At 34.6% G+C, this 26565-nt stretch overlaps 2 protein-coding genes across 2 annotated transcripts; one reads left to right on the top strand and one right to left on the bottom strand.

Annotated features, from left to right (window-relative positions):
* Positions 1 to 1754: 1754 nt before the first annotated feature.
* On the top strand, positions 1755 to 13403 carry LOC133191160 (uncharacterized). The gene is made up of 3 exons (XM_061326869.1): positions 1755 to 1957; positions 2390 to 2567; positions 10402 to 13403. The coding sequence occupies exons 1-3, from the start codon at positions 1789 to 1791 to the stop codon at positions 10490 to 10492; spliced, it is 438 nt and encodes a 145-aa protein (XP_061182853.1). The 5' UTR covers positions 1755 to 1788; the 3' UTR covers positions 10493 to 13403.
* LOC133191159 (leucine-rich repeat-containing protein 56-like) lies at positions 4976 to 9101 on the bottom strand. The gene is made up of 4 exons (XM_061326867.1): positions 8085 to 9101; positions 7478 to 7962; positions 7069 to 7246; positions 4976 to 6531 (listed from the first exon to the last, which is right to left on the bottom strand). Exons 1-4 carry the CDS (start codon positions 8911 to 8913, stop codon positions 6026 to 6028), a joined length of 1998 nt encoding a protein of 665 aa, XP_061182851.1. The 5' UTR covers positions 8914 to 9101; the 3' UTR covers positions 4976 to 6025.
* Positions 13404 to 26565: the final 13162 nt, after the last annotated feature.

Below are 26565 nucleotides of genomic sequence, written 5' to 3'. Positions count from 1 at the left end.
TCTCTTTTTTTTTCGTCGGCCCACCAATTTAATGCATGTCAGTCGGGTCAAGTTATTATTTTTTTTTTTGCGTCTGTGGCCCATTTAATTGAAGCACTTATTGAATAGTCCGTCCACCAACCTTCGATCATAGGCCGACCATCGGCATACAGTTTTTAAAGTCGGTCGTCAGTCGGTCGACATTTAGGAATTGGGTTTTCGTACAACTGTCGGCCGAAGATGAAAATCAAACTGCGGCCTAGCGAACGATGATCTGGCGACGGTTGGCCAACTTATAAATATTTTTACTTTTAAAGGTATCGGTGTTCCTGGGAATTAATATGACTACTCTGCGTCGCCAGATCATGTTTTTTAGCCGACGATACAAAAAAATTTGGTCGCCCGACCATCGGCTTAAATGTGACCTAAGCATAACATTTTAATTTTGTTATACTGATGATATAGTAATACAGGGAATTGTATATGTTTGCATACTAGCTAGGATGCAGGTCCCTAAGAGAAAATGAATTGAAAATAGAAACATCGCAGAATAGTTAGCACGTTAGTGTGAGCTGCTTTAAGACGACCCCGAGATTCGAATATATTTGTAATATGCTTTGTATTCTTTTAAATTAAGCATATATTTGATCATTTCTGTTGCTTTTTATTGATTTACTTACATGTTAAGAAAAATGACACCGGACCAGATAAACTTAACATGTACAGGCAACGGACTTTTTGCTTATAAATTGCTATTTCTTATTACATGTTAGCTACAAAAGGCTGTCAGTTGCCTAATACATTGAAAATGAAGTTTCTCTTCATATTTTAAAATAAAAGAACCATTTCGATGAATTAAATATAAGAAATATATAATTTTCCAGCTCACGATCATGGCTTCACACATGGGCATGTGATCGCCAATCAAAACTCCTCAAAATGTATTGTGGATATCAAATACATAAATCTTTGTATGGGATACTGAATGTTGTATCTGTTTCCCAAAATTCAAATTTATTTTTAGAATTTGTCAAAAACGTTAAAATTTAGGCATCATGTATAAATATTTGTATCTTTTGCATGACACCGGACGGATTTAATCTTAACCTCACCTGTATGTTCATGACAACGAACCAGTTTCAGTGCTTAACTTTAAAGGTTTCCGACAACGGTACTGTCTAGGAACTTAACGTGTTCCTGGCCGTGACACTGAACACTGCTGAATTGTCGACGGATTTTTCCGTTATTTCCTGATCATGACAAGGAGCACACGGCGCGGGTGTGACCGGTCGGCAGGGGATGCTCACTCCTCCATGGCACCTGATCCCACCTCTGATGTTTGGAGGTCCGTGTTTGCTCTGCTCCTATTTTGTATTGTTTGATGGACTTTTGAGCCTGAATACTTATACTGTTCGTTATCTTCATAGACTGGTACCCTGACATTGGTTAACGGGCGCAAGCGCCCTGAAAAACTTGTAATTCCTAGCGGCAGCGACTGGAATCAAGGGCAGAGAACCAGTGCTATTATCTTCATATATTTCATTCATCGAGATCGGAGTCCGCAAAATAGTAATCGACTCAAGAAAGGTAACTCTCCGATGTAAACAAATCGAGAGAAAGGTTTTTTTAAAAAAAGGCTAATTTTACCTAAAGGTAAAGTTTATAGTTCCAGATAAATTTTTAAAGGTCTTTTTATTACGCATTTTTCAACTATGGTATTTTAAAAAATCATTTCTTGGATTGTCAAGGTCCGTGATCAGGTGATACAGAGGTTGACACTTTTTATAAACATCATCCAAATTATCAGAGATGTCCGATTCTTCAGCTGAGCCTTGGACATTGGACAGTTCCAAGCAAAATCTGTCTACGACAAGCACTACTTCGTTCCTTACTTCAACTTTAACCAAAGTAGTTTCTCAGACTACAAAACTCATCACAAATGATTCCAGCACAGCATCCATACCTGGCATTACTACAGGTAAATACCCCCCCCCCCCCCGAAGCAAAACAGGTAAATAAACTCTCAGTACACAACAGGTAAATACCCCCTCAGGAGCACAAAAACCAAGACAGTAATTTCTTAATTTCTTTGAAACCACAGGTGTCTTTTTACCACTTGTATGTGATATCAATATGAGATCTTGGTTATTTTCATAATTATAAAGTTACTGGTTCCTTTGGATAAATCATAAAGACAATTGTACTAATACTAGAAAAATATGTTAACAATATATTTAATTGTCAATTATAAATTAGAAAATTTATATGCAAACACTTAATGATCACATGATTCATGAATATCAGACTTTGACAGAAAAAAAAACTTTATTTGTGTAATATTGTTTTCTTTTTTATAAAGCTGATTTCAATACAAAATGTATATGGTTCTTTTTCTCTTAATGATACATAGAGTCTCTACAAACTTCAACCCCCTGGATTGCCTCCCAGAAAACACCTCATCCACTGACGGGGAAGGACCACACAGTGTTAGTGACCTTGATAGTGATGGGGATTATTGTACCCTCCGTGTTTGTTTTTGTCATTGTATCCATTTGCTACAGACAGAAAAAGATGGTGCGACAGAGAAGGTGAGGAAACAAAGTAGTCTGATCTTAAAGGTTCTAGATAAAGATTTAAGGCACTGCTCTACTTCCTTATCATATTTATCCTGCAACTACCCCTTGCATTGACCTAATAAAGGTAACCTAATAAACCAAAGTTTTATTCGGTCAATGCCTTAATAAAGCTTCGTGCATGTATTGTGATGTTCTAAAAGCATTGTGACGTCATGTATATTGCAATGTTTATGCCATGACGTCTTATAGTTTCAACTGCAGAGATGTTTCTAAATCGGTTGAAAATAGCTTGTTTTGGAGGTCAAGTAAAAATATGTTGCAGGATAAACAAAATACATGGACACTGTCTTGAAATATAAGCGATATTTGGGCTCGGGTCGAAAAAGTGAGAGAGGGCTCGGCAAGCCTTGCCCTCTATCATGCTTTCTTACCCTCACCCAAATATCGCTTATATTTCAAGACAGTAACCATGTATTTTATATATAGCCATAAAAAACTACAATATTGAAATTAATAGTGGGAGTCAGGCCTGAGTATCGCAATCTACTTAAGGATACAATAAATATGATACGGCTATGTGATACAACATGTATCAAGATACAGCGGTCAAAAATACGGTAGAATAAATTGATATATTTACATATTTTGTGTTGCTTACTTGATCACAGTAATAGAAAATATAACATGATTATCTCAACATTGCTTACCACCAAAGTTTATTATTCCTAGTTTAAACTTTGGGGGTTTTTTTCTTCCTTGTTTTCTGCCTTTTTGGAATGTTCAATTTGTTAGGTTTGACATAGACAATAAATATTAACTGGATTGTGATACATACCTGACTATACAAAATGCGTATTTGAGCCCTTGCGATCAATATGATCAATGTATTGCTGTACTGCTATATCTCTAGAGTCACTACACATAGTAGATACATTAGGGATGGGTATCGGCAAAAATTTCTTATCATGATATATCACGATTTTTCCTCAAAACACAATTTTTACTACAATTTCAAATGAATTTCCATAATATTTGTTAAAAATATGCTTTAAAAACATAACTTTATTTTTTAAATTTTTATTTATTTAATATGAAGCATGTTTGGATGCCATTGTTTAACTGTTTTCAACATTTTTTACACTTCCTGTAATTGCCATTCAATAGTTTGAACAAATAAATGAATAATTTCCGGAATTTATAGTTATGTACCAAATACCAGTACTTTAGTCTCCGTATCACGATACATACCACACAATAAAAAATTGCGATAAACTGGTATACCAATAAAATTGCGCATCTCTAAGATGCATGTACAATCATGAAACAGATTAAGACATACAGTGTAAGTCACAATTTCAATCATTTCCTAGGTGCTTGTTGACCATGAAAATCAAATTAAAATTTGAATAAACTGTTTCCTGTATTATAATCTTACAACACACTTTCATTTTGGATTGCAGGGGTTTAAATTTGCCATAGGCATACATTGGTCCAGAGACTACATGTACTAACCTTGTGAAATTCACTAGTCCAATAGCATTAAATTTCTATTCCGTGGCAAATAAAACCAAAACTGAAACAATATCTGTTGACCCTACTTACTCATCATCACAAGCTCCTTGTTGTATCATGGTGTCAAATTGATGCTGTCGAACTGATGCTTTTATCTTGTTTCATTTTTGAATAACACTAAAACATTTTGGTGATGTGACTTATACTCTGCACTTTATGACCAGCTAAAAAAAAAGAGTAAATTATTCCCAATTTTATTTTTATTATTCTTATATTTTTCAGTTTTTTTCCTGCTTATATATACTACTGGTCCCAGCCCTCAGATCACCTGTTTTCTAAACCCCGGATTGTTTGAACTCTGTATATTCTTTCAGTCCAACGTATAAATTTTGACATGTCCAAGATGTTTCACACACCTGAGACAAAATCCTTTCAAGTAAAATAGACAAGAACCATGAAGTGGTATTATCACTAAAGGCAACTGTAAACCTAACAAAAAAAAACTTCTCTCAGAAAATCAGTAAAAAGCTATATATAAAGTGAAGCCTCATTAATCCTGATGTCAATAATCTGAACACCTCACCTTCTAAATAGACAAGAACCATGAAGTGGTATTATCACTAAAGGCAACTGTAAACCTAACAAAAAAAAACTTCTTTCAGAAAATCAGTAAAAAGCTATATATAAAGTGAAGCCTCATTAATCCTGATGTCAATAATCTGAACACCTCACCTTCTAAATGAAATCTTTGAGGAACAATTTATATATACCAAGTATATTTCAGTTATCCGGATGCTCATTTATCCAGACAATTTGCTCGGGGAACAAGTGTGTGGATTAACATTTCCATTAGATTACTTTACTGTTTGCCCAGATCCGATTCCCAAGTTCTCAGAGAAAGACACATCAAATTATAAGCATTGTTTATTGTGAAAAAATACAATCTACATATGCATAGTGAAAAAAAGGAAAATCGTTGAAAACAAAAAGCCTATTCAACTCAATAAATTAAATGCATATAATTGGCAACACACAGACATATCTTGATCTTGAAACACATATGACAAGCATTTTCATGTTTAACAAAAGAATTTAGCATTCTATTCATATATTCATACTACATATGTATACTGGGATAAAAGTTGAAATCAGGGGAGGGCACATTCTTTTCAAAGTACATTGTACATGTCACAGTATTCTAGCATCTACTATTTTAGTGTTAATGGTTTTTTTAATGCAACATTTCATAAAATCTGGGACACTGAAAGATATTTGAATGAAAAATAAATTATGTATAAATCTCCAGACATGGTCTGATACATATCTGTGATACAATTAGGTTTGAGTACATCCTTTCTGTTGAAGAAATTTGATACATTAAGCTGTATCAAAAAACAATGTAAATATCAGTCAGTGAATGAAAAATAGTTTCACACAAGATCACTACAGTTTCCATGACAACTAAAAATTAGACTGAAAAATGTAGTAAATACTGCTCACACTGATAAATAAACAAATCTTCAAACTAGCATAAGGCCTACTCTGTAACATGGAATGCATTTGCTCTGCATCTGCTTGCTGTGTAAAAAAAATGTGGTGACAGTGGTTTTGTCTAGACAAATAATGATTTACATGTAAGTTGACATTGAGGTACTGCTTGATCCTGTCAATAACTCGGTAGTGATTTACGTATACACTATATATGTACTCATCTCTGTTCAATTCGTCAGGAACATTAAAATATAAGCATTACCCTTTCAAGTTTTATCAGAAACATTCCTGAAGATACTGCGGCCCCATTTACCGTGTGTGATGACTTGTACTTTGAACATACCATAAAAAGATCTTTATATTTAAAACACACTGATCAACAAATGAAAGACAAGAAGTTTAGAGACCAGAACCAAGTTTGCTTTCCATAAAAATATTCTTTTCCTTAAGATGAATGGGTTCCTCCTTCACTTTGGAAAGCTAGGTTTAGAAGGAAGGGTAGGAACTTGAGGCAACTGTCTGCGGACTTGAGACAAGACGGCTCTTGCAGTAAAGGGACGATTCTGAAGCACTGGGCGATCCACAGAAGCAGATGGACCAATCGCTGGAGATCCTGACTCTGGACTTTGTAGGCTGTTTCTTTTTGCTGGGACAGCCATACTATTACTCAGCAGGTTTCTACCCACAGCAGATGGAGGGGGAACCCGAGGCATGATTGGGCTACCCGGGGATGACCTACCCAGGGGTTTGATGGGTGGACAAGGACGATGAGGGTTCAGGGCATGGTTTTCCAGCCTGGACTTTAGTTGGATGCTCTCTGGTGTTTCTGGAGGATCTTCAGGTTCCTCCCTCTTACTGTCTGTGGTCAGACCCTCCATTTTCAGAACCTCAATAATTCCCTCCTGGAACTCTTTAGGTGGGGGTTCACGTATCTGTCCTAACATCTTAGGTGGGGTTGGGGGTGGTGGAAGATCTATTCATGATTGATTAAAAATTATTTGATATGATTTTTTGTTAAAAAAAAAAAAAAATGTAGGTTGATTGACGAAATCTTGAAACATCAATTATGTTTGTAATTAGTATTTGAAAAAAAAAAATCTTTTTCTTTTTTATTCAGAATGCTGAAAAAAGCTAAAGATTACACTTAAAAATATAATAGATGCTGATAAATTAATTAAAATGCCAATCATCAAAATGCCATGAAATTTTAAAAGATGTGTATAGTCAGATGTTTATGAATTTTTGGTATCTAAAATAAATATTTTATATATGTGTGTTTACATGTACATATTGTTTGTGTGGTAACACTAATGTTTGCATGCATTGAGCGAGTATTTGAAAATTATCCCTTGAATGAACATCATGACATGATCAGTTCTTGCACAGGTCAAGTCCATTTATTCAATATTCTACAGATCTATTTGTATTTTCACATTAACTCAAAAGCAATGAAAATAGTCTGTTGTGATATATACTGCAGCGTAATATACTAATATTAGAAGTAACATACCCAGTAATGGACTAGAGGTAACTGATTCCCCCTTACTGGAGGGTCGGTCAGCACTGACTGGTCGGTCACTGTCGTCCAGAGGAGTAAAGCTGGAGGCTAATTCCCCATTGTCTTCTTCATCAGTTATTTCCTCATCACTGGATACACTCACTGCATCATCATGATCAATTACCAAGACCTGCTCAAATAAATGAAAATATCACTGGAAAAATCAAAGATGTATCAGTACATGTAGAATGTTATCGAATTTTTTGCACACCAGAACTTTTTCATCAATTCTTACAAGTGTAATTTCTTCAGCAACTGTATTATTAAATTTGTTTTAAAACCACTGACTGTCCAATCCAACAATTTTATCACAGCTTTAACAACATGAAGAAAGTGAAATATAGAACACGAATCTGTATACCTGAGGAGCTTTTTCTATATTGATCTTCTCCATGATTTTTTCATGATGTTGTTTCCATTCCTTTAGTTCGGCCACAATATCGGCCCTCTCCTTGTCATCGTCAGGAATGGGGTCATAGGTGTGCTCGGGCTTGTGTAGGAATTGTGGGAACAGCTTTAGACCTGTTGCCTCAGTTTTGGGTTCACTTCCAGGATTAATTTTCCTGCGAGAGAAGAGAGCTTTGGATGGATTTCCACAAACAACTTTCCCCATGGTGAGTTCACTGGAGGCATCCTCTGTTATAGTTTTCTCCTCGTTTTCTTCCCTGTTGGTTTTTTCTGCAGTAAGTGGCCTCACGTTCCCTCCAGAAGTTGTAGCTGGTCTCCTTGATGCTGTTAGAGGTCGAAATCCAGAGGAAGGTCGAAGAGCAGAACCTGGGCGGTATCCAGTTGTTGGCCGAAGGGATGCAGTGCCAGGTCGTCCTGTACTTTCTGTATGGCTTGCCTCTAAAAATATTTTATAGCTTCAATGCATTGATATCAATATTTTGCTCTGGTACATGACGTGACTTTTTATGTTACTTTTATTTTCTAAATGAAACTTGGGCAAATAGTTACTCATTACTCACCCGAGGAGTCTAGACTTTCGGTTGAACCTCCTATTCCTACATCTTTCTGTAATTCCTCCAGATATGCCCAGTCATCATCAAATATGTTCTTCTTTTTCAAAGGAGATGGGTCAGAATTTAATGGTTCTTCATCTAAAATTCTGAGATGAGGTATAATTTTCTTAACAGTCCACCTGTAGTCATAATCATCAGTCTCATAACTGTCTGGTGTAGGTAACACACACACAGGATTCCCTTCCAGTGTAAGACTGGATAAGTTTGAACACATAGCAAGGTAATGAATTTGTTGGGTATCATCTATGTTATTTCCCTCTAGATCTAAAATCTGTAAAGAGTCCAGCATGCTTAGAGCACTTATATCACAGATCTCATTATATGATAAATAAAGTTCTTTTAGACTCAGCATACTTGAAATTCCATCCAACTCGTGTAGGCCACATCGTGACATCCATAAAACTGTGACATTCCGTAAGCTGGACCCCAAGTCTCGGATACATGGGATGTTGCTGTTTGACAGTTTAAGTTGTGTTAAGTTTGGTAATAAGGAACCAAAGTTTCCCAAGCTTGTTTCTTTTGTGTCAACTTTAAGTTCCAGGCGACGAATATCTTCTAAATTGTCAACTCCTGTGAGAAGTCTCAATTTCCCCGGGGAAAGATATTGTTCCAACAAGAGATCACTGTCCTCTAAAACTACAGGATCTGGATTTACTCTCGTTTCCTTAAACTCTGTAATTTGTACTCCCCTTGCTAAGGCACTGGTAGGACGACTGTCTAAAGCGGAGCTCATCATTTGAAGCCTATGATAAATACTGTCTTGTACAACGGCCATTTAAAGAAGTAATAAAGCGCAGCTAAGCTAACTCCATGTGAAGTTAACTTCTTATTTCAAATTCATGAACAGTATTTCCTTCATTAGAAGAAATATAACAGTTACAATTTTCTTCTATACCAGTATTATTGCACAGAAAACACATTCAGTCTATGCCCGTTGTGACGGACGCAAAGTCGCCATGTTGGTATTTTTCATGATTAATAGGGAAAACCGATTCCGTACGGTTCCGGATAACGGGAAAAAAAAACTCGCACTGACTCGCACAAATTAAAGTTTCTGGTAAAATAAATGGTTTTGATCTAAAATTTTACTGAATATGATTATTAATATTTTTTTGTTTAATCTTAAGCATAGATTAAATACTTTTACATATTTTTCAATGCATGTGTACTCACAAGTTGTAATATTATAAGGAACATAATTATACGTCCCGGATATTAAAAAAATGTAAACTTTCTGGATTACACGTAATTGTATAATTCATTTGCTCTGTAATTCAAGTAAGAAAAAGAGATAAATTTACTGTAACTCAGTTAGGACTTGATCTAAAACGTAACAACTTCTGTGAGGTTACACTATACTCTTCAAAGTGACCTTGTGGTGTTTTGTTAACGTATTGATTTGGGGGATTTAAATCAAATCGTCGGTCAGTTATGAGTCAGCTCTTCACTAATGATAGGATTCATATTTTAAAAATAGCACAAATAACGTTTTGCCATTTATTCAAGGGCATTTCCTAAGCAAAGTATGATTTATTCAAGTTTTATTTTATTCATGCACTTGCCATCGCAAAATTCCAGATTCCTGATTTACTGCTAAGTGCTACGAGTGTTGTGAATCCCCCCCCCCCCCCACACACACATCTGAATATGGATTTGCAGAATGTTTTATTCTTTTCACACACATAGAGAAAAAAATGTTGATGATCAATGTTATATATTCTTGTACGGATATAAAGTATTGTAATTACATGTAATTCGAAGTGAAACCCCAATCCCGAAACAAAAGAATTCCAGACTCAAATGGTCCTTCAAGGTCAAATAAGCCCCCCCCCTTTAAAAAAAACAACTTTATATTTAGTGTTTTACATTAAAGGATGCTTTTCTAAATAATAAGTCATAGTCGCGTGTCCAAGTTAAATTCAGAGTTATTCCTCTTTTTCCCTTTGTCATGAATGCCATCCCATACTGCATCTTATACATAGGGTATATTTTGAATGTCTCAAATTAAAATAAAAATCAATCAGTTTTAATGATATTTATCGATCTACATTTAAAGGGAAATTTAAGAAATTTAAACCCAACCAAGCTCCGAAGAGTTCAGTAGTATTCTTTCTCTTCTGTATACTGGCTCTATAAGTTCTAACCCGTCCTTACGTACGTGCACACTGATTTCCTACGCTCATTCTATATAGTAAAATTATGATTATTTAGATATTGTGTTTATGAGTGTTTATTTTGATTTAATAAAATTTTCCTAATTCAGAGAACAAATGCTACTCCGAAACCAGCAGGATTTTGCAATGGATGAGTTACCATACTCCATGCGGGCTACACTAGCCTCTGGGAAATTATGACCCGCGAATAAAAGGAGGAAGACTTTGTCAATGAACATACATTAATTAATTATTTCATTGTTGTGAATCACATTTTGTTGCAATTTAATTTTTACAATTCCAAGATCTGTGCTTTATTACCTTAGTGTTCAGTTTGCTGTTGTATGTAATTTTATTTTTATGCCCCCGTATCGAAGTTTTTGCCCTGTCCGTCCGTCCGTCTGTCTGTCTGTTTGTCCGCTAAAACTTTAACATTGCCCATAACATTTGATTGGTTGGAGCTATGGCTTTCATATTTCACTTGTGTATTCATTGTGACAAGACCTTTCTTTGGGTACCACCATATTTGACCTTTTGACCTTGACCTTGGAGTTTTGCAAAATTTTATCCAACTTTAACCTTGGCCATAACTTTTGAACAATTAGAGCTAGGGCTTTCATACTTCACACGTGTAATCCTTTTGACAAGACCTTCCTTTGGATACCAACAACTTTGACCTTTTGACCTTGACCTTGGAGTTTTGCAAAATTTTATCCAACTTTAACCTTGGCCATAACTTTTGAGCTAGGGCTTTCATACTTCACACGTGTAATCCTTTTGACAAGACCTTCCTTTGGATACCAACAACTTTGACCTTTTGACCTTGACCTTGGAGTTTGACCTACTTTTGAAAAACTTTAACATTGGCCATAAATTTTGAACCGTTGGTGCTATGGCTTTTATACTTGACATATGTAATCCTTGTAACAAGACATTCCTTTGGATACCAACAACTTTGACCCTTTGACCTTGGAGTTTGGCCTACTTTTGGAAAACTTCAACCTTGGCCATAACTTTTGAACAGTTGGTGCTAGAGCTTTCATATTTCACATATGTAATCCTTATGACAAGACCTTCCTCTGGATACCAACAATTGTAATCCATTGACCTTGGAGTTTGACCTTCTTTTGAAAAGCTTAAATCTTGGTTATAACTTTTGAAAGATTGGTGCTTCAGCTTTCATATTTTACGTGTGTATTTCTTGTGAGAAAGCCTTTCCTTAGGCACCATTAATTTTGACCATTTGACCTTGATCTTAATGTTTGACTTACTTTTAAAAAACTTTTAACCTTTTCCATATCTATTTAATGGTTGCTGCTAGGGTTTTCATATTTCACAGTTATATTCCTCGAGACAAGACCTTACTTTGGGTACCAACATATTTGATTTGCATTTGAGAAAGTTTAACCTTTGCTATAAGTTGTCATACGGGGGCATCAGTGTTTCACAAACACATCTTGTTTTATAAAGGAAAATGTGCCTTACAAAGATATTCCAAGTCCGACAGAAAAACAAATTACAGATTAGTACATTTGTGACATAAATAACAGTAGAAACACATTACAGTAATTCAATCTTTAGAGGTTGTAAAAACGAGAAAGAAAATGTCTGTAATTGTTTTCCATTGAGTGATACAATTTGAAAAGAAAATAAGACAAATGTTGCTTTATAGTTAGTTTCTCTCAACCTTTATATTGTTGCTGAATCATAGGTGGTTTTAATGCTTGTACAAGAAGTGTTTTGAATAATTTGACAGTCAATGGGTCTCACCCAATTGCAGAATTTATGTAGTGTTTATACATATGTTTGATTTAAGATGCGATAGCTTGAGGGCTTCAGCATTGTGCACATATTTTGTTCTCAAGATCAGACAAAGATGGCGTGTGGAGTTTGATACATGCATCTTGATCTGATAAGTGTTTGTATTACATGACATTGATTGATGTATTGATAGATTGATCAGAACGTTGATTTCAAATCAAATTGAAGACGCCAAATATTTTGATTATTGTATCATATTCACTCCCTATATGCTCCGTTGAAAGCAAAGAAAAAATGTAGAAATGCACAGATTAGAAGTGCAAATTATATTTACATTTTCATCATTACTAATGATTACATGTAGTTGTTTGACCTCTATTTGTAAGGATTTTTCCAAGCTAAGGTTAATGTATATTTATGAATTTTATTACATCACTACAGTACTTCATTTTCAAATCTGTACGTATTATGTACATGTATATATTTTATTTATGTGTTTTTCTACATTTGTTTCCATGACATTGTTTAGTGAAAAGTAATTTCACTGCTCGAGTACTGATCAATAATTTGATTCTCTTAAACAAAATTACTGTATAGCCTACCTTCACAGCTTGCTCACAGAAAGTCAGTGCAGCACTTTACAAATATACACAAGTTTGTTATCAGGTTTTCTATCCAATTGTGTGATGTGCCATATGATGTGAATTGTATTGAGTCGATTTTATAAAGGAAACGTGTTTATTTGTGTATACGATTTATAGCATGTACATCTACATGTTCAGTTGTTGGAATTCATTAAGTGCTTAACAGTTAGCTATTTGATGAGTCCTGCCATTATTTAGGCTTCAGAGTTCAATGTTTCTAGTGTAATTAGCAAGTAATTACATCTACTGAATATTTTCTCCTTTATTTTTTATATAAAAACCACTCCCATTCATAATTCATTAAAGCCGCTGAACTACACTGTAGTTAGCTATTGACCCGTTTTTTTAAGCCACCTATATGAAAGAACGCAGTTTATCCATGTTCCCAGAAAGTTCGTTCTTTACGTTTTTCTTCAGCCCCTAATGTAACTGAACCTCTTACATGTAATGAAGTATTTAGCGGTACAGATCTCACCTGTGTTGACGTACGTACATTACATCGTCATTGATACTCGGTCGCGATCAAATGCAACTATACTACGTCCACAGGTACTTGTGGACAGGACCCCCCCCCCCCCCCGATATTCAACCCCGGGGCTTGCTGGACATTTTTTTTCACAAATTATATTCATTACACTTATTCATCATGTGTACCATATAGGAAAAAAATCGTGAAAACCCCAAATAATCCTTCCATACAAAAATACCTCACAATACTAATGTATAGTGAGGCATTTTTGTGTGGAACGATTATTTTGGGGTTTTCACGATTTTTTTCCTATGGTACATATGATGAATAAGTATAATAAATATAATTTGTGAAAAAAATATCCAACAAGCCCCGGGGTTGAATATCGGGGAGGGTCCTGTCCACAAGTACCTGTGACTACGTCAGGAGAAAAAAGTATTTATCAGTTGCACAGGTCAATGCATTACAAACAAACACAAATGCACGCAAAACAATGAAATAAAATCTCAACACCAAGATAAATTAAGAAATACTACTCGTTCATCGTGAGTTCCAGGTGTGCAATCATGTAACGAAAAAATGTAACGACATAAAATATACTGACATGCAAAAGTATTTTGGTAGGGAAAACTCCGATATAGGGTTTAAAAAAGATAAGCATCTAATTTTCCAATCTCCTATGCAGAGTTGTCGTTCGTTTCTCTCAGAATGTATGAGCCGATGGTGGAGAGTGCTAATTTTCGTTCCGTTACAGGACCAAACCCGAGTCCGACTCCACGAACAGGTACTTAAAAAAGACTGAAGGATATTTCTTCCGCTCTTATCAAGAAACTGATGAACTCTATGCATCGTACAATCCGAGCTGCAATTGCTGTGCATGGGCGGACTTGCAATTGCACGCTGTGATTGAAGAGATGTTTGTGGGTGGGGGGTTCGAATGGTTACCTGCAACTCTCTAAAAGTCGGAAGATATAGCGTCCACTTTTCAATCAATTCTCCGGCGCTTTTAAATCATTTTCTTGTTTTACTGTTAAAATATGTGTTTGCAAATAATACCATTAAATAGAAATCTGCAGTTATTCGTAGTTAACTGCTTGTTACATTTCTTTTTTATGTCAGTATATAAACAATGAAATGAATTAATTTTCTTTGATGTTGATGCTGAATTTACGGTTGCAACCATTACAGAAAAAATACATATCCCGCTTACGCGGATTATGCATTTTTTTTTCTGTAATATAGTTGCAACCGTTAATTCCTGAAATTGTCTAACCTTGATCAACTAGTAGGACGATTTTATACATCAGGTTATGTAAAACTATTCACTGAAATAAAAATGAAGTCTTTGTACTACCAGGTAAATGTATTTACATTTTTTTCTTATGTGCTTTAAAATGCGTATTTAATTGTTTTTATCTTGGTAAATCTTTTTTGCAAAATCGATTGAATTATAAATACACATGTACTTATATGTATAAATATAATTTTACAGTTTTTTTTTTTTACATATCAATAACTCCATTTGTATTTCTTGGAGTACGAGTGACATTCATATTTTCTCATTCCGTCATGAAAAGTAACAACCAATTTTACATACCAAAGGGCAATGTATTTTAATATTTGCTAATGACATCCATATTTACATATTTTTTTTCTTGTTGATTCTGTACTGAGGATTATTTTTAAGACTTCATGATTCCAATGTTGTAGGTGTACTGTGATACTGTATATATAAAGTACATAATTAAAGGTTTTGTGGTTGTCGCGTTTGTCGATTTATGAGCCTTGTTTATTTAAAAAAAAAAAAAAAAGATTGAAGTTATTGGATGTATTCAAACCTACTCGAAGTTGTCAATTTATTTTTTGACATCATTGATTCGTTGAAACATTCAAAAATGTTCAGAAGAGGGGCATTATGATACAAGTTGAAATTTTGAACCGGAAACTGTTTCTAACAAAGCTTGTGATTGGTTGATAGGGGCATGGCCACTGGCATGCGATGAGGAGGTCCTCTGTCAAATCGCTATCCGATATGGAGACTGCCAAACACTTGAAAAACACTTCACATGAAGTGCAGGGCCCCATTTTTAGTAACGAAACTTCCGACAATTTGCGCTGGAAAATACCCATCGTGTTTTTAATTCAAAATATGATTTAACCAATTACATGTATTCATCACTGATCAAAATAAAGCGAGAAAAAAAATTACATTAGAGATAGATATATTTTCATGTAATTTGTTTATATGATTTTTTTTATGCACCAGAGAGTTTTTTTTATGACATTCTCATGATGAGTTTCAAAAACTCTGTCGGTCATGACTCCCCCCTGTGTATAAAAAGCGAATGACAGCACGAAGTATTAACATCAATGAAAATAAAACAACGTATTTATACTGGGCCACTTCCCATAAGTCCTGATATTATGTGTTACAAATACCCTTAGCCCTTGAAAATTAATGTTGCATGTGAGATAATGATAGTTTTAGGTTTCAAATAAAATACATATTAATGAAAAGGAAATGTTTATTTGAACGATTTAAAAGCGAGTAAAGTTACCCGTAGGGTAGGATGACTATGGATTTCTAGTATTCATTCAGTAACCGCTTAACACCACTTTTCTATGGTAATAATTTTTTTATTGTGATGAAATACTAGTAGCAGCAAATCTTTGGTAAAGAAAGAGTTTTTTCTCATTAGTTAATCCTGTTTTATGACATAAAAATATTACAATATCAAGACTATAAATACTTTTTTCTCTTATATCACAGACGTCAAAAGATTGCAAATTAAGCATCAGTGCCTCTCTACGAAGTATTTCAAAATTATTAGCGGTCATAGCATGACAGTATTAACTGCAAAAGTGCCACTAATACGTTTTTCATTTCTCCCTTTTTTCATGCCTTTCGTTGAAGAAAGCGTTTTTTTCAAGTGGTGCATTTGAATAGTGCCATTAATCCGCTTTCATTTCTTCCGCGACATGCTTTCCGTTCGAGAAAACCGTTATAGATTCTCAAGTGCTGAATATGGATGATAAGACTTTGGTTTTAAAAACCTTCTAAAATGTGTAATGCTTCTGTTGATTAAACATGTCTTTTTGTAGAAAAAATCTCAAATGCGCCTCAGTTACTGATAGCAATAAAAGAAAAAATACATACACTGTACTGTACTGCGTCACCCAGGCGACTTATTGCTACATTATCTGTCTTTTGTCCTCATGTGTAGTCCGTCGGTGGTAATTTTTAAAAACATTTTCAGCTTCTTCACGTAAACTGCTGAACCAGTTTCAACCAACTTTGGATAATATATAGAATTTTTGGGTAAATGGGAACATAAATTGAGAATTTCAAGCTGTTTTCCTTGGGCCTAAGGGGCAGGACAAAAACCATTAAAATTAATGTAATCTTCAAAAAATTTCTTTACTCCTGTACATCAAGAAGTCGAACTGTTGATTGAGTCCTCTTTCAAAATTGTGAAATTCATAGCCCCAGGGTCAGGGGTTATGTCGTTAGGACGAGACTCTTCTTTAATCTCTGTAAAAATGCTTAAATTCTTTAATAAATGCCTCTGCCTGTATATAAGCAGACAAACTAAATTACTTACTTACTTACTGCCCGTGACGGCTTTGGCGTATAGGACAGTAACGAGGGTTCTCCATCCTTGTCTGTCACTGGCTAGCTTTTGGAGTGTGCCCCAGCTTCTCTTTTGTTCTTTAAGTTCGACTTCCACTTCCGCCGCCAAGTGACTTTGGGCCTTCCTCTCTTCCGTTTTCCCTCTGGTGTCCAGAAGAGAGCTGTCTTTATGATGCTGTCCGAGTCCCTTCTAAGTACATGGCCAAGCCAGTTCCAGCGTCTTCTGATGATGATTGTGGCCATGTCCTCTTGCTGGCACCTGTTGAGAAGGTCTTGATTTGAGATGGTATTGGGCCAAAATATTCTTAAGATCCTTCTCAGGGACTTTGTATGAAATGTTGACAGCTTGTTCAGGTCACTCTCTGTCATTCTCCAACACTCTGATCCATACAAAAGGATAGGTAGAATGCAGCTTTTGTATAGTTTCAGCTTTGTTCTTGTTGTGTACTGACTTGATCTCCAAACAGTATGTAGGTTGTTAAAAGCTGCTCTTGCCTTGAATAGTCTCTCTTTGATGTCGGTCTCTGCTCCACCATCTGTTGTTACTTTGCTACCCAAGTATTTAAAGGTGTTGGTGCATGGAAGGATGTGATTATCCACTTTGACCGCTTGTGGGTTGTTTACATTTAGGGTCATGACCTCTGTTTTTTTTTGTGCTTATCTTCAGTCCAATGCTTCCTGCATATTTTTGTAGTCTGCTGGTTTTCTCTTGAATGTGCTGGTGGGAGTGGGAGAATAAGACTATATCATCAGCAAAGTCCAGGTCTTCTAGTGTTGTAAATGTACCCCATCTGATGCCTCTCGGAATGTCAGATGACCCAGTCAATGGCTATGATGAATAGTGTTGATGACATTAAACAGCCTTGACGGACTCCTGTTTTAACGTCAAACTCGATGCTGGTGTTTCCAACTCTGCATCTGAAGTTGACATAAAAACTCTTAATGACGTCTATTAGATGTTGTGGGATGCCATATGACCGCACAATTTTCCAGAGACTGTCTCTATGAATGCTGTCGAAGGCTTTTTCGAAATCAATAAAATTAATATATAACTGTCGTTGCCATTCTGTACACTGTTCAATGATGTTTCTTAGTGTAAATATTTGATCAATACATCCTCGCCCTGGCCTAAATCCTGCTTGTTCTTACGCAGTTTGACATCTACAGCTATGGATATCCTTCTGATGATGATTTTAGCCATGATCTTACTTGGGATGGAAAGCAGTGTTATTCCTCGCCAATTGTTGCAATCATTTAGGTTGCCTTTCTTTGGTATTTTAATGATGACTCCATGGTTCCACTCATCTGGTATGGTGTTTCTTTTCCAGATGTCATGGAAAATTGGCTGTAAGAAGTGGATCTGTTTTGAACAATTCTGCATTTAAGTTGTCATATCCAGGGGCTTTTCCATTTTTTAGAGTTTGTATTGCAGAGACAATTTCTGGAATTTGTGATGGTTCAATGATGTGGTCATTTGCTGGATAACTGATGTCAGGTTCACGAGTTAGAGGTGGTCTGTTTAAGATTTCCTTAAAATGCTCTGTCTATCCTTCATTTCCTTTTCTGATGACAGCAACTTTCCTGTTTTGTCCTTGAAAGGTAGATTGGGAGATGGTCCATTCCTGCCACTCAGTGCCTTGGTTATTTTGTAAAGGTTTCCTTGCTCTCCTCTATTGGCTGCCTCTTCTGCTTTTGTTGCTAGGTCATCTATGTGTGCTGTCTTGTCTGCACGTAGAGCCTTTTTCACTTCCTTCTCTATTTCACTGTATTCCCTTTGATGTCTCTCTTTGAGTCTCAGAGATTTGGCCTCATTTACTTTCTTTTTGGCATCTCTTCTTGAGTCAATCATTATCCATGTTCTAGGCATTATCCAGTCTTTACTCCTATGCTTCTGCCTATAACCAATACATTTCTCACTAGTTTCAGTGTAGATGTTGCTAATTTTTTTCCCACTTTTTGTCGATTGATGTTGCATATATGTTGTCCTCTGGTTCCAAATTTTGTAATATATCGGACTTATTCTTGAGCATGATGTTGAATTCATGTCGTACCTTGATGTCTTTAAGTTTATCCACATCAAATTTCTTTCTTGCCATGTTCTTTCTCTCTGTGCTACGCAGTTTTAGTTTGATAGTTGCTGTTACCAGGTGGTGATCGCTATCAACATCGGCACCTCTCTTTACCCTCACATCCAATAATGATTGTCTTCATTTTCCATTTATCATGATGTGGTCAATTTGACTTTTGTCTCTCATGTTTGGAGAGTGCCAGGTTAACTTATGAATGTTCTGGTGGGGGGATACCGGTAGTGTTCCTCCAATTACATAGTTGTTGGTGGTACAAAACTCTACAAGTCTCTCTCCATTTTCATTCATGCTTCCACAACCATGTCGTCCCATTGCCCTATTGTATAGTTCATTATCTGCTCCGACTTAGCATTCATTTCACCCATGATGATCTTAATATCTTAAGATCATGATGATCTTAATATCATGGTCTGGTGTGTTGTCTAGTTATTGCTGTAGTTGTTCATAAAAAGCACTCTTATGTTCTTCATCTGCATCGTTAGTGGGTGCATAGCACTGGAATAATGTCATGTTGACTTGCTTTCCTCTAAGCCGTACTGTTAACAATCTACTGTTGATTGGTTTCCATTCCATTAAAGACTTCTCAACCCCTTTTTTGAGAATAACTGCAACCCCTTCATGATGTTGTCCTGGTCGAGAAGATGGACAGACAAACTAAATGCATAGTTATAATGAACAAGGATGTCTCTTCTAAAATTGTGAAATTCATGGCCCCTGGGTCAATGGTTCTGGTTTTAGTGAGAGACTCTAATTTGTTCAGGTACTGAAAATGCATAAATTCTTTTAAATGTTTTTCTCTCCTCCATTGTATTCAGCAGAGGAACTAAGTGCATAATTATGATGAACAAGGGTGGCTCTTCCAAAATTGTGAAGTTTACTGCCCCTTAATCAGGGGTTCTGTACTAGGACAGGCTTCTATTTATCATATAAAGGAAATATATTCATTTTCTGCTCCTGAGCATCTAGCAATTACAAGTTTTAATGACTAAGAGGGTTTTTATCAGACTTGTGAAATTCATGACCACTAGTCAGAGGTTCTGGTGCTATGAGGGGGCAGGAAAAAGATATCCATTTATGAGTTATTGCAAATTATCATCCAACTAACTAATTTGTTGATCCTTGATCTTCCCTTTTCTTTTGTTTTTTGAGCTCTTGGGCTTTTTGTTTGAGGATGGTTTTAACCCCACCCCCACCCCCCACCCCAAACCTCTTACATGGCTTGTATCTGACCGACAATCGTGACCTAGTTTGCAGTCGCTTTCTATAGTGCATATCAAGGACTAAAAAATAAAATATTTTTTTCCATCGTTGGAACCCACAGGTTTTCTCTTCGTTACACTACATTCAACTTGAATGTAGTGTAACGGAGAGAAAACCCGTGGGTTACGATGATGATTTTTTTTCGTATTTTTGAATGCCCATAACACTAACATGTAAATTTGTATTGATATGTGAAAGAGCCATAGCGCATTTGATAGGCATTTTCGCCTACTGTAGTAGTGATTTCTCAAAAACATTTTTAAACCAATATTTTTTTGTACACTCTTAGTTAATACATTAGTAAACTCAAATTACACTATTATAGTATTTAAATATTAATAGTTCCCTCATACGATTAATATAGAAATTGTTCAGTTTGTATGAATTATATAGAAAATATTAAGGTAGCTACCTAAACTATGACAAACTGTTGCCAAAGACCACCCTTAACCAGAAAAACAACTTCTGAATAATTTTATTTGGGTATGACTACACCTTATTACATTTAGATAATTTTGGTTAAAGATGGTCTTAACATTGAAAATGATAAAAATATATATTTAATTTTCCTTCTCATATTTCCGTAAGATTTACTAATCTGTCTAAAATTTATCATTTTGATGTCAATGAATTCGTGGCGCAGGGGTATAATCGCTGGACTGAAAATCTTATGATTCCGAGATCGAGACCATTATTTTAATTTTTTTTTTTTTTGCGTTTCTTTTCTACGTTTTTTTTTTTTTTAAATTTTATATTGAACACAATTTCGAAAAGTTTCAATATACACGTTACACTTTGAAAGTATCTCGGGAAAAACAGTCTAAACTATTTTATTAAATTTTACAAATTAATACCTTTCTTTTATTGTTAAAGATTTTCTTAACCTTTTGTCTCGAAACTAGAGTAATGAGCATGTAAATGACTTTTATATGTTATACTTGCACTTAAGAAAATATACCACGTCCACAAATGATATTATATACGTTGGCTTTGAATTGAACAGGAATGTCTATAAATAGAAACGGGTGATTTCCTTTTAAATTCTCGAGTCGGCCGTGTCGTCGGCAAGGCAGCTATGGCTCTTTAGATTAAGAAAGAATTAAATAATACAATTCTGATAAGGCATGTCAAGCTTATGCACGGTATTTGGGGACTGAAAAAATATTTTTCATATCTAGTGTCTTAATATGAAAAGTTACGATTGTTGTTTATTTGTCACTTTTTATCAAGATTTATGTTATGAAATGTGCGTATTGACAAGGGAAAATATTAAAATCGTTATAAAGAATAAACATCTCGCAATAAGGAGTTAGTAATCCCGTTATAACGAATTTAGATATCTCGTTATACCGAATTAGTTATCTAGTTATATCAAGTTAGTTATCTTGTTATAACGAATAAATTGCATCGTTACAACAGTTAGTTATCTCGTTATAACGAGTTAGCTATCTTGTTTTAACGAGTAAATAACTTAAAACGACGAGCTCGTTATCTCAATATAATGGAGTAAGTTATTTCGTTTAAAGAGTAAATATCTCATAATAACGTATTGTCTCGTTAAAACGAAATAATTATCTTGCTTTAACGAGTTACTAGTATCTCGTTATAACTAGTTAGTTAATTCGTTATAACAAGTAAGTTATTATACAGTTAAAGTATATCATTGAGGGAGTTAGCAAGATTCCAGTTTCTCAAGGCCAGGACCATTTCCCGAGGCTTCGCCTTGGGAAATAGTCCTGGCCGAGGGGAACTGGAATTTTGCTAACCCCCGCAATGATAAACTTTTAACTGCTTTATTATATCGATACAAACGTAAAATTTAGAGGATTCAGATAGCGTGATTTCAAAGCAGGGATTAGCTCACTGAACTAACACATGGGGATTAGTCCATTCACATATCATACCAATGTTAAAGTAAAACCTAGAGGATTACGGATAACCGGGAATTAGCTTTCGAAGCAGGGATTAGCTCACTTGACTAAAACACTGGGATTAACGATTTCTAGGGAGAAAGTCACATCTAACGATCTAATGTTATATAGGGAAAAAATCAGTAGAGGTATACCGGTAATAACTCGTTATAACGAATAGGGTATCTTAAAACGAGTTAATATTTCATAACAAACTAGTTATCTTAACATTATGAGCTTGTTATCTCGCTATAAGTTTTCTCGGTAAAATGAATTGATATCTCCTCATAATGAGTTATCTTGTTAAAACGAGTTAGATATCTCGTTAAAATGAGTTAGATATCTCGTTAAAATGAGTTAGTTATCTCGTTAAACGAGTAAGTTATCTCGTTATAACGACTAAGTTATGAAATATATCGTTATAACGATTTAGTAATGAGTTAGTTATCTTGTTATAACGAGTTATAAGCTCATAATAAATTAGTTATCTCAATATTATGACTTAGTATTTTCTTTATAACGAGTTAGTTTTCTCGTTATTATAGGTAATTTATCTCGTTATAACAAGTTAGTTAATTCGTCAATATCTCATAAGGAGCTAGTAATCTCGATATAATGATTTAGTTGTTTAGTAATAATGAGTTAATTATCTCGTTGGTTATCGCGTTGACAAACACGTTGATTATCGCCTTATTATGAGATAATGGATTATAAATGGCAGTAGTTTTAAACGATTTTGAATTTATTTTCTATACTTTCAATAATTATAACCCAGTTTTTTTTTTAAATTCAGTTGATAGATGATTAATTTCGCGCTAGGCTTTACTTTTCTTATGATGAAGTTTTGAGTCGTCATCATATTATAATTAGTAAAATAAACTCTGAAACAACCACTTAAACGCATGAGTGGCAATGCTGTTTTTAAGGCAATTCTTAAACAAACTTTCTACTTCGGTTTCAAATAGTGAACATAAATAAAAATGTGTAAACTAGTACAATGTATGCTATTGTTCCTTAAACACACTAATATGCTCAGTTTGAGGAGCATCAAACAAATATAAAAAATGTAGGAACAATTTTAACAATATGAAAAAAATTGCGATCGAAAATTATTATAATAATATAGAACACCACATTACAGATGCAAGTAAAAATAATTCGAAACTGTACTGGAAATTATTGAGAGATATATTTAAAGTTAAATCAACTACAGACATTCCCCCTCTACAGTATACTTCTATTAATGGTGATGCATCTATTGCTTTTTCAAATGAAGAGAAAATAGATGTTTTAAATGATTATTTTGCTTCTATTACTTGTATTGATGATAGCGACGCTGTGTTACCGGATTTTTTTCTGCTTGCAATAGCACATTTGAGACCATCTGTATTTGTGAACAAGAAATCATAGATATTATTTCAATTCTCCCTGTAAATAAGGCAATAGGCCCAGACAATATTAGTCACAAGATGTTGAAATCCACAATGTATACTATTGTAAAACCGTTATGTTTATTGTTTAACAGGTCATTAGTTGATTGTATTTTTCCTTGTAAATGGAAAGTTGCTAATGTTCTCCCTATATTTAAGAAAGATGATCCTTCTATTATGTCTAATTATAGACCTGTGTCATTGTTAAGTTGTATTGGTAAAGTAATGGATCGAATCATATTTAAACACTTGTATAATCACTTTCATGATAACAAACTTTTTTATAAATACCAAGCTGGATTTCTACCAAGTCACTCCACTGTATATCAATTAATTGAAACATATGATACTATTGTTAAAGCTATTGACAACGGTGAACATTGTTGCATGATATTTTGTGATCTTTCTAAAGCTTTTGATCGTGTATGGCATAAGGGTCTCTTGTTTAAACTCAGAACTTATGGTATAGAAGGAAATTTGTTTCAATGGTTAAAGAGTTACATAGAGGGTAGATCACAACGAGTTTTATACAGAAACTTATTATCTGACAAAAAACCTTTATATGCGGGTGTCCCTCAAGGCTCAGTGTTAGGACCTCTATTATTTCTTATATATGTAAATGATGTTGCTGAAGAAATGACAAGTTTTTGTAGACTATTTGCAGATGATAACTCCCTTCAGCAGTCATCTAAAAATGTCAATACTATCGAAAACAAACTGAATTATGATCTTAACAAGCTAGAAATTTGGTCGAAAAAATGGCTTCTTAAATTCAACTCTTCTAAAACTAAAGCAATATTTTTCAACTTGAGAGGAAGTGTTAATTATCCTAAACTCTTCTTCCAGCAAAGTCAGCTAGAATTTGTCTCTTCGCATAAACATTTAGGGATTTTTTTCTCACATGATCTTAGTTGGTCTACACATATTGATACTATTCTAACTAATGCGTATAAAAAATTGGGCTTATTAAAAAAACTTAAATTTGTAGTAAATCGGAAAACTCTTTCACTCATGTACACAACCTTTATTAGGCCACAATTAGAATATGCTTCACTGGTGTGGGGTGGGTGTAATGTAGGTGATAGCGAAAAATTAGAAAAATTACAATTATGTGCTGCTAGAATTGTCACAGGCTTAACTCTGTTAGCTTCTAAAGATGCACTTTACTTTGAAACTGGATGGGAACCATTACATGAAAGAAGGAAAAATACTAGATTAACTACAATGTACAAAATTTATAATAATCAAGTTCCTGAGTATCTGACTGATATAATCCCAAATTTGCGTTGTAATTCATCAAGTTACAGTACGAGAAATTCACATAACTATAACATACCCAAATGCAGATTACAAACCTACAAGTCAACTTTCATTCCCCTTGTTATTGATGAATGGAACTCATTACCTTTTGTTGTAAGAAATTCTTCCTCATTATCTATTTTTAAAAAGTCTATTTCTTATAATAAAACTATGCCACCCTCTTACTTCAGTTACGGAAATCGACGCTTAAATATATTACATACAAGTGAAGGCTTCGACACAACTGTGTACTTAATAGCGATCTTTTTCGATGTAATATAATCTTGAGTCCCTTATGTTCCTGTGGAAGAGTAGAGGACACCCATCATTATTTCTTCTCGTGCAAAAAATATACAGAAGCCAGAAAAGAATTTTTCGATAAATTTCTGCGAATGGGAAAATTACATACTGTCGATATTCATACATTACTCTGGGGAGATGAAAAGTTAAACAATGTTGAAAATGAATACTTATTTTCTATTGTACAAACATTTATTAAAAAGTCAGGTCGTTTTGGTTGATGCAATAATTACTTCTTGCAAATTCTATACAGCTTGTATATTGTATAATGTTTCTCTGATTATTATGCTTTTCTGTGTTTTATTCATTTTAAGCTGAAACCCATATATGTAAATATGTTTTGGTATAATTCATATGTAGGGAGAGGGCGTATTAAGTTTTAAGAACTTTTGCCCAATCCCAATTGTAAAGTTTATAGACAATAAAATATGTTCAAACCAAATATGTGCTCGACTTTGGTTGATTATTTCCATTACTGATACTATTTACTTTCTAAAAATGCAGAGATATTAACTATTAAGTCAATTATCATCTCGTTATAACGAGATAATTAATCGCTTCAATGAGTTAGTCCTCTTGTAAAACGAGATGGAAACTCATTATTACAAGATAATTAACTCGTTATAACGAGATAAATAATTTGTGATGACAAGACAACTCATTATAACGAAATACTAACTCGTCATAAACAGTGCGACATTTAACTCCGAACACGACATGGTCCAGAATTTTTACTGCCATTTCTAATTGTGATGTCCAAAAATAAATTATAGCACTTGGTGGGATTTCTTAGCAGTATCACAGGGTCTCATGTTGAACTCTCTCTCTCACTTATTTCCTTTTTTAAAGATATGAAGTCCTAAAAGTCAGAATCCCATGGGAGAATGGTGGGATTTTTTTTAGTTCTAACAACTATCCCGCCTTTCTTCCATGGGAGAAAAAGTGTCAGATGGGATATTTTCTCTCATTGGGATTTTTTCTCCCACAAATTTGCTCAGATGGGAAAAAACCCACGAAAATTGATAATGAGTCATTTTTTCCCATACATCGTTAAACATTGGGTATATCCCCTAGATTATGATAATGATATCTCACTCATTATAATCTATGGGATATACCCCATGTTACAATGTATATCGTAATATAACTCGTCACAAGATATTTACTCGTTATAACGGGATAACTACATGTTACTCGTTATTGCAAGATAAGCACACTCGTTATAACGAGATACCACTTTTTCTCTACTTTCTCAAAACGAGCCTGTCCATTTACACAACCACATTTATAAAGCAGTAATTAAATAATGCACACTGTAGGAATTATGTTGAACATAGTATCATAGCGTGCTTAGTGATAAAAAGTTTAAAAAAAAAACATCTCAAACTTCGACTACGTGTCAAAACATTAATTTTTCATATTTTACATGTAATCAGTGATGTTCCTAGTTTCGGATTATTCAGGTGTAAGTTTTGGACTTCCA

The sequence above is a fragment of the Saccostrea echinata genome, unplaced genomic scaffold, assembly GCF_033153115.1.
Source record: "Saccostrea echinata isolate AGI-Se365-2 ecotype Australia unplaced genomic scaffold, CSIRO_AGI_Sech_v1 ptg000023l, whole genome shotgun sequence".
NCBI lineage: Eukaryota > Metazoa > Mollusca > Bivalvia > Ostreida > Ostreidae > Saccostrea > Saccostrea echinata.
This window is presented reverse-complemented; position numbering and strand designations above follow the sequence as displayed.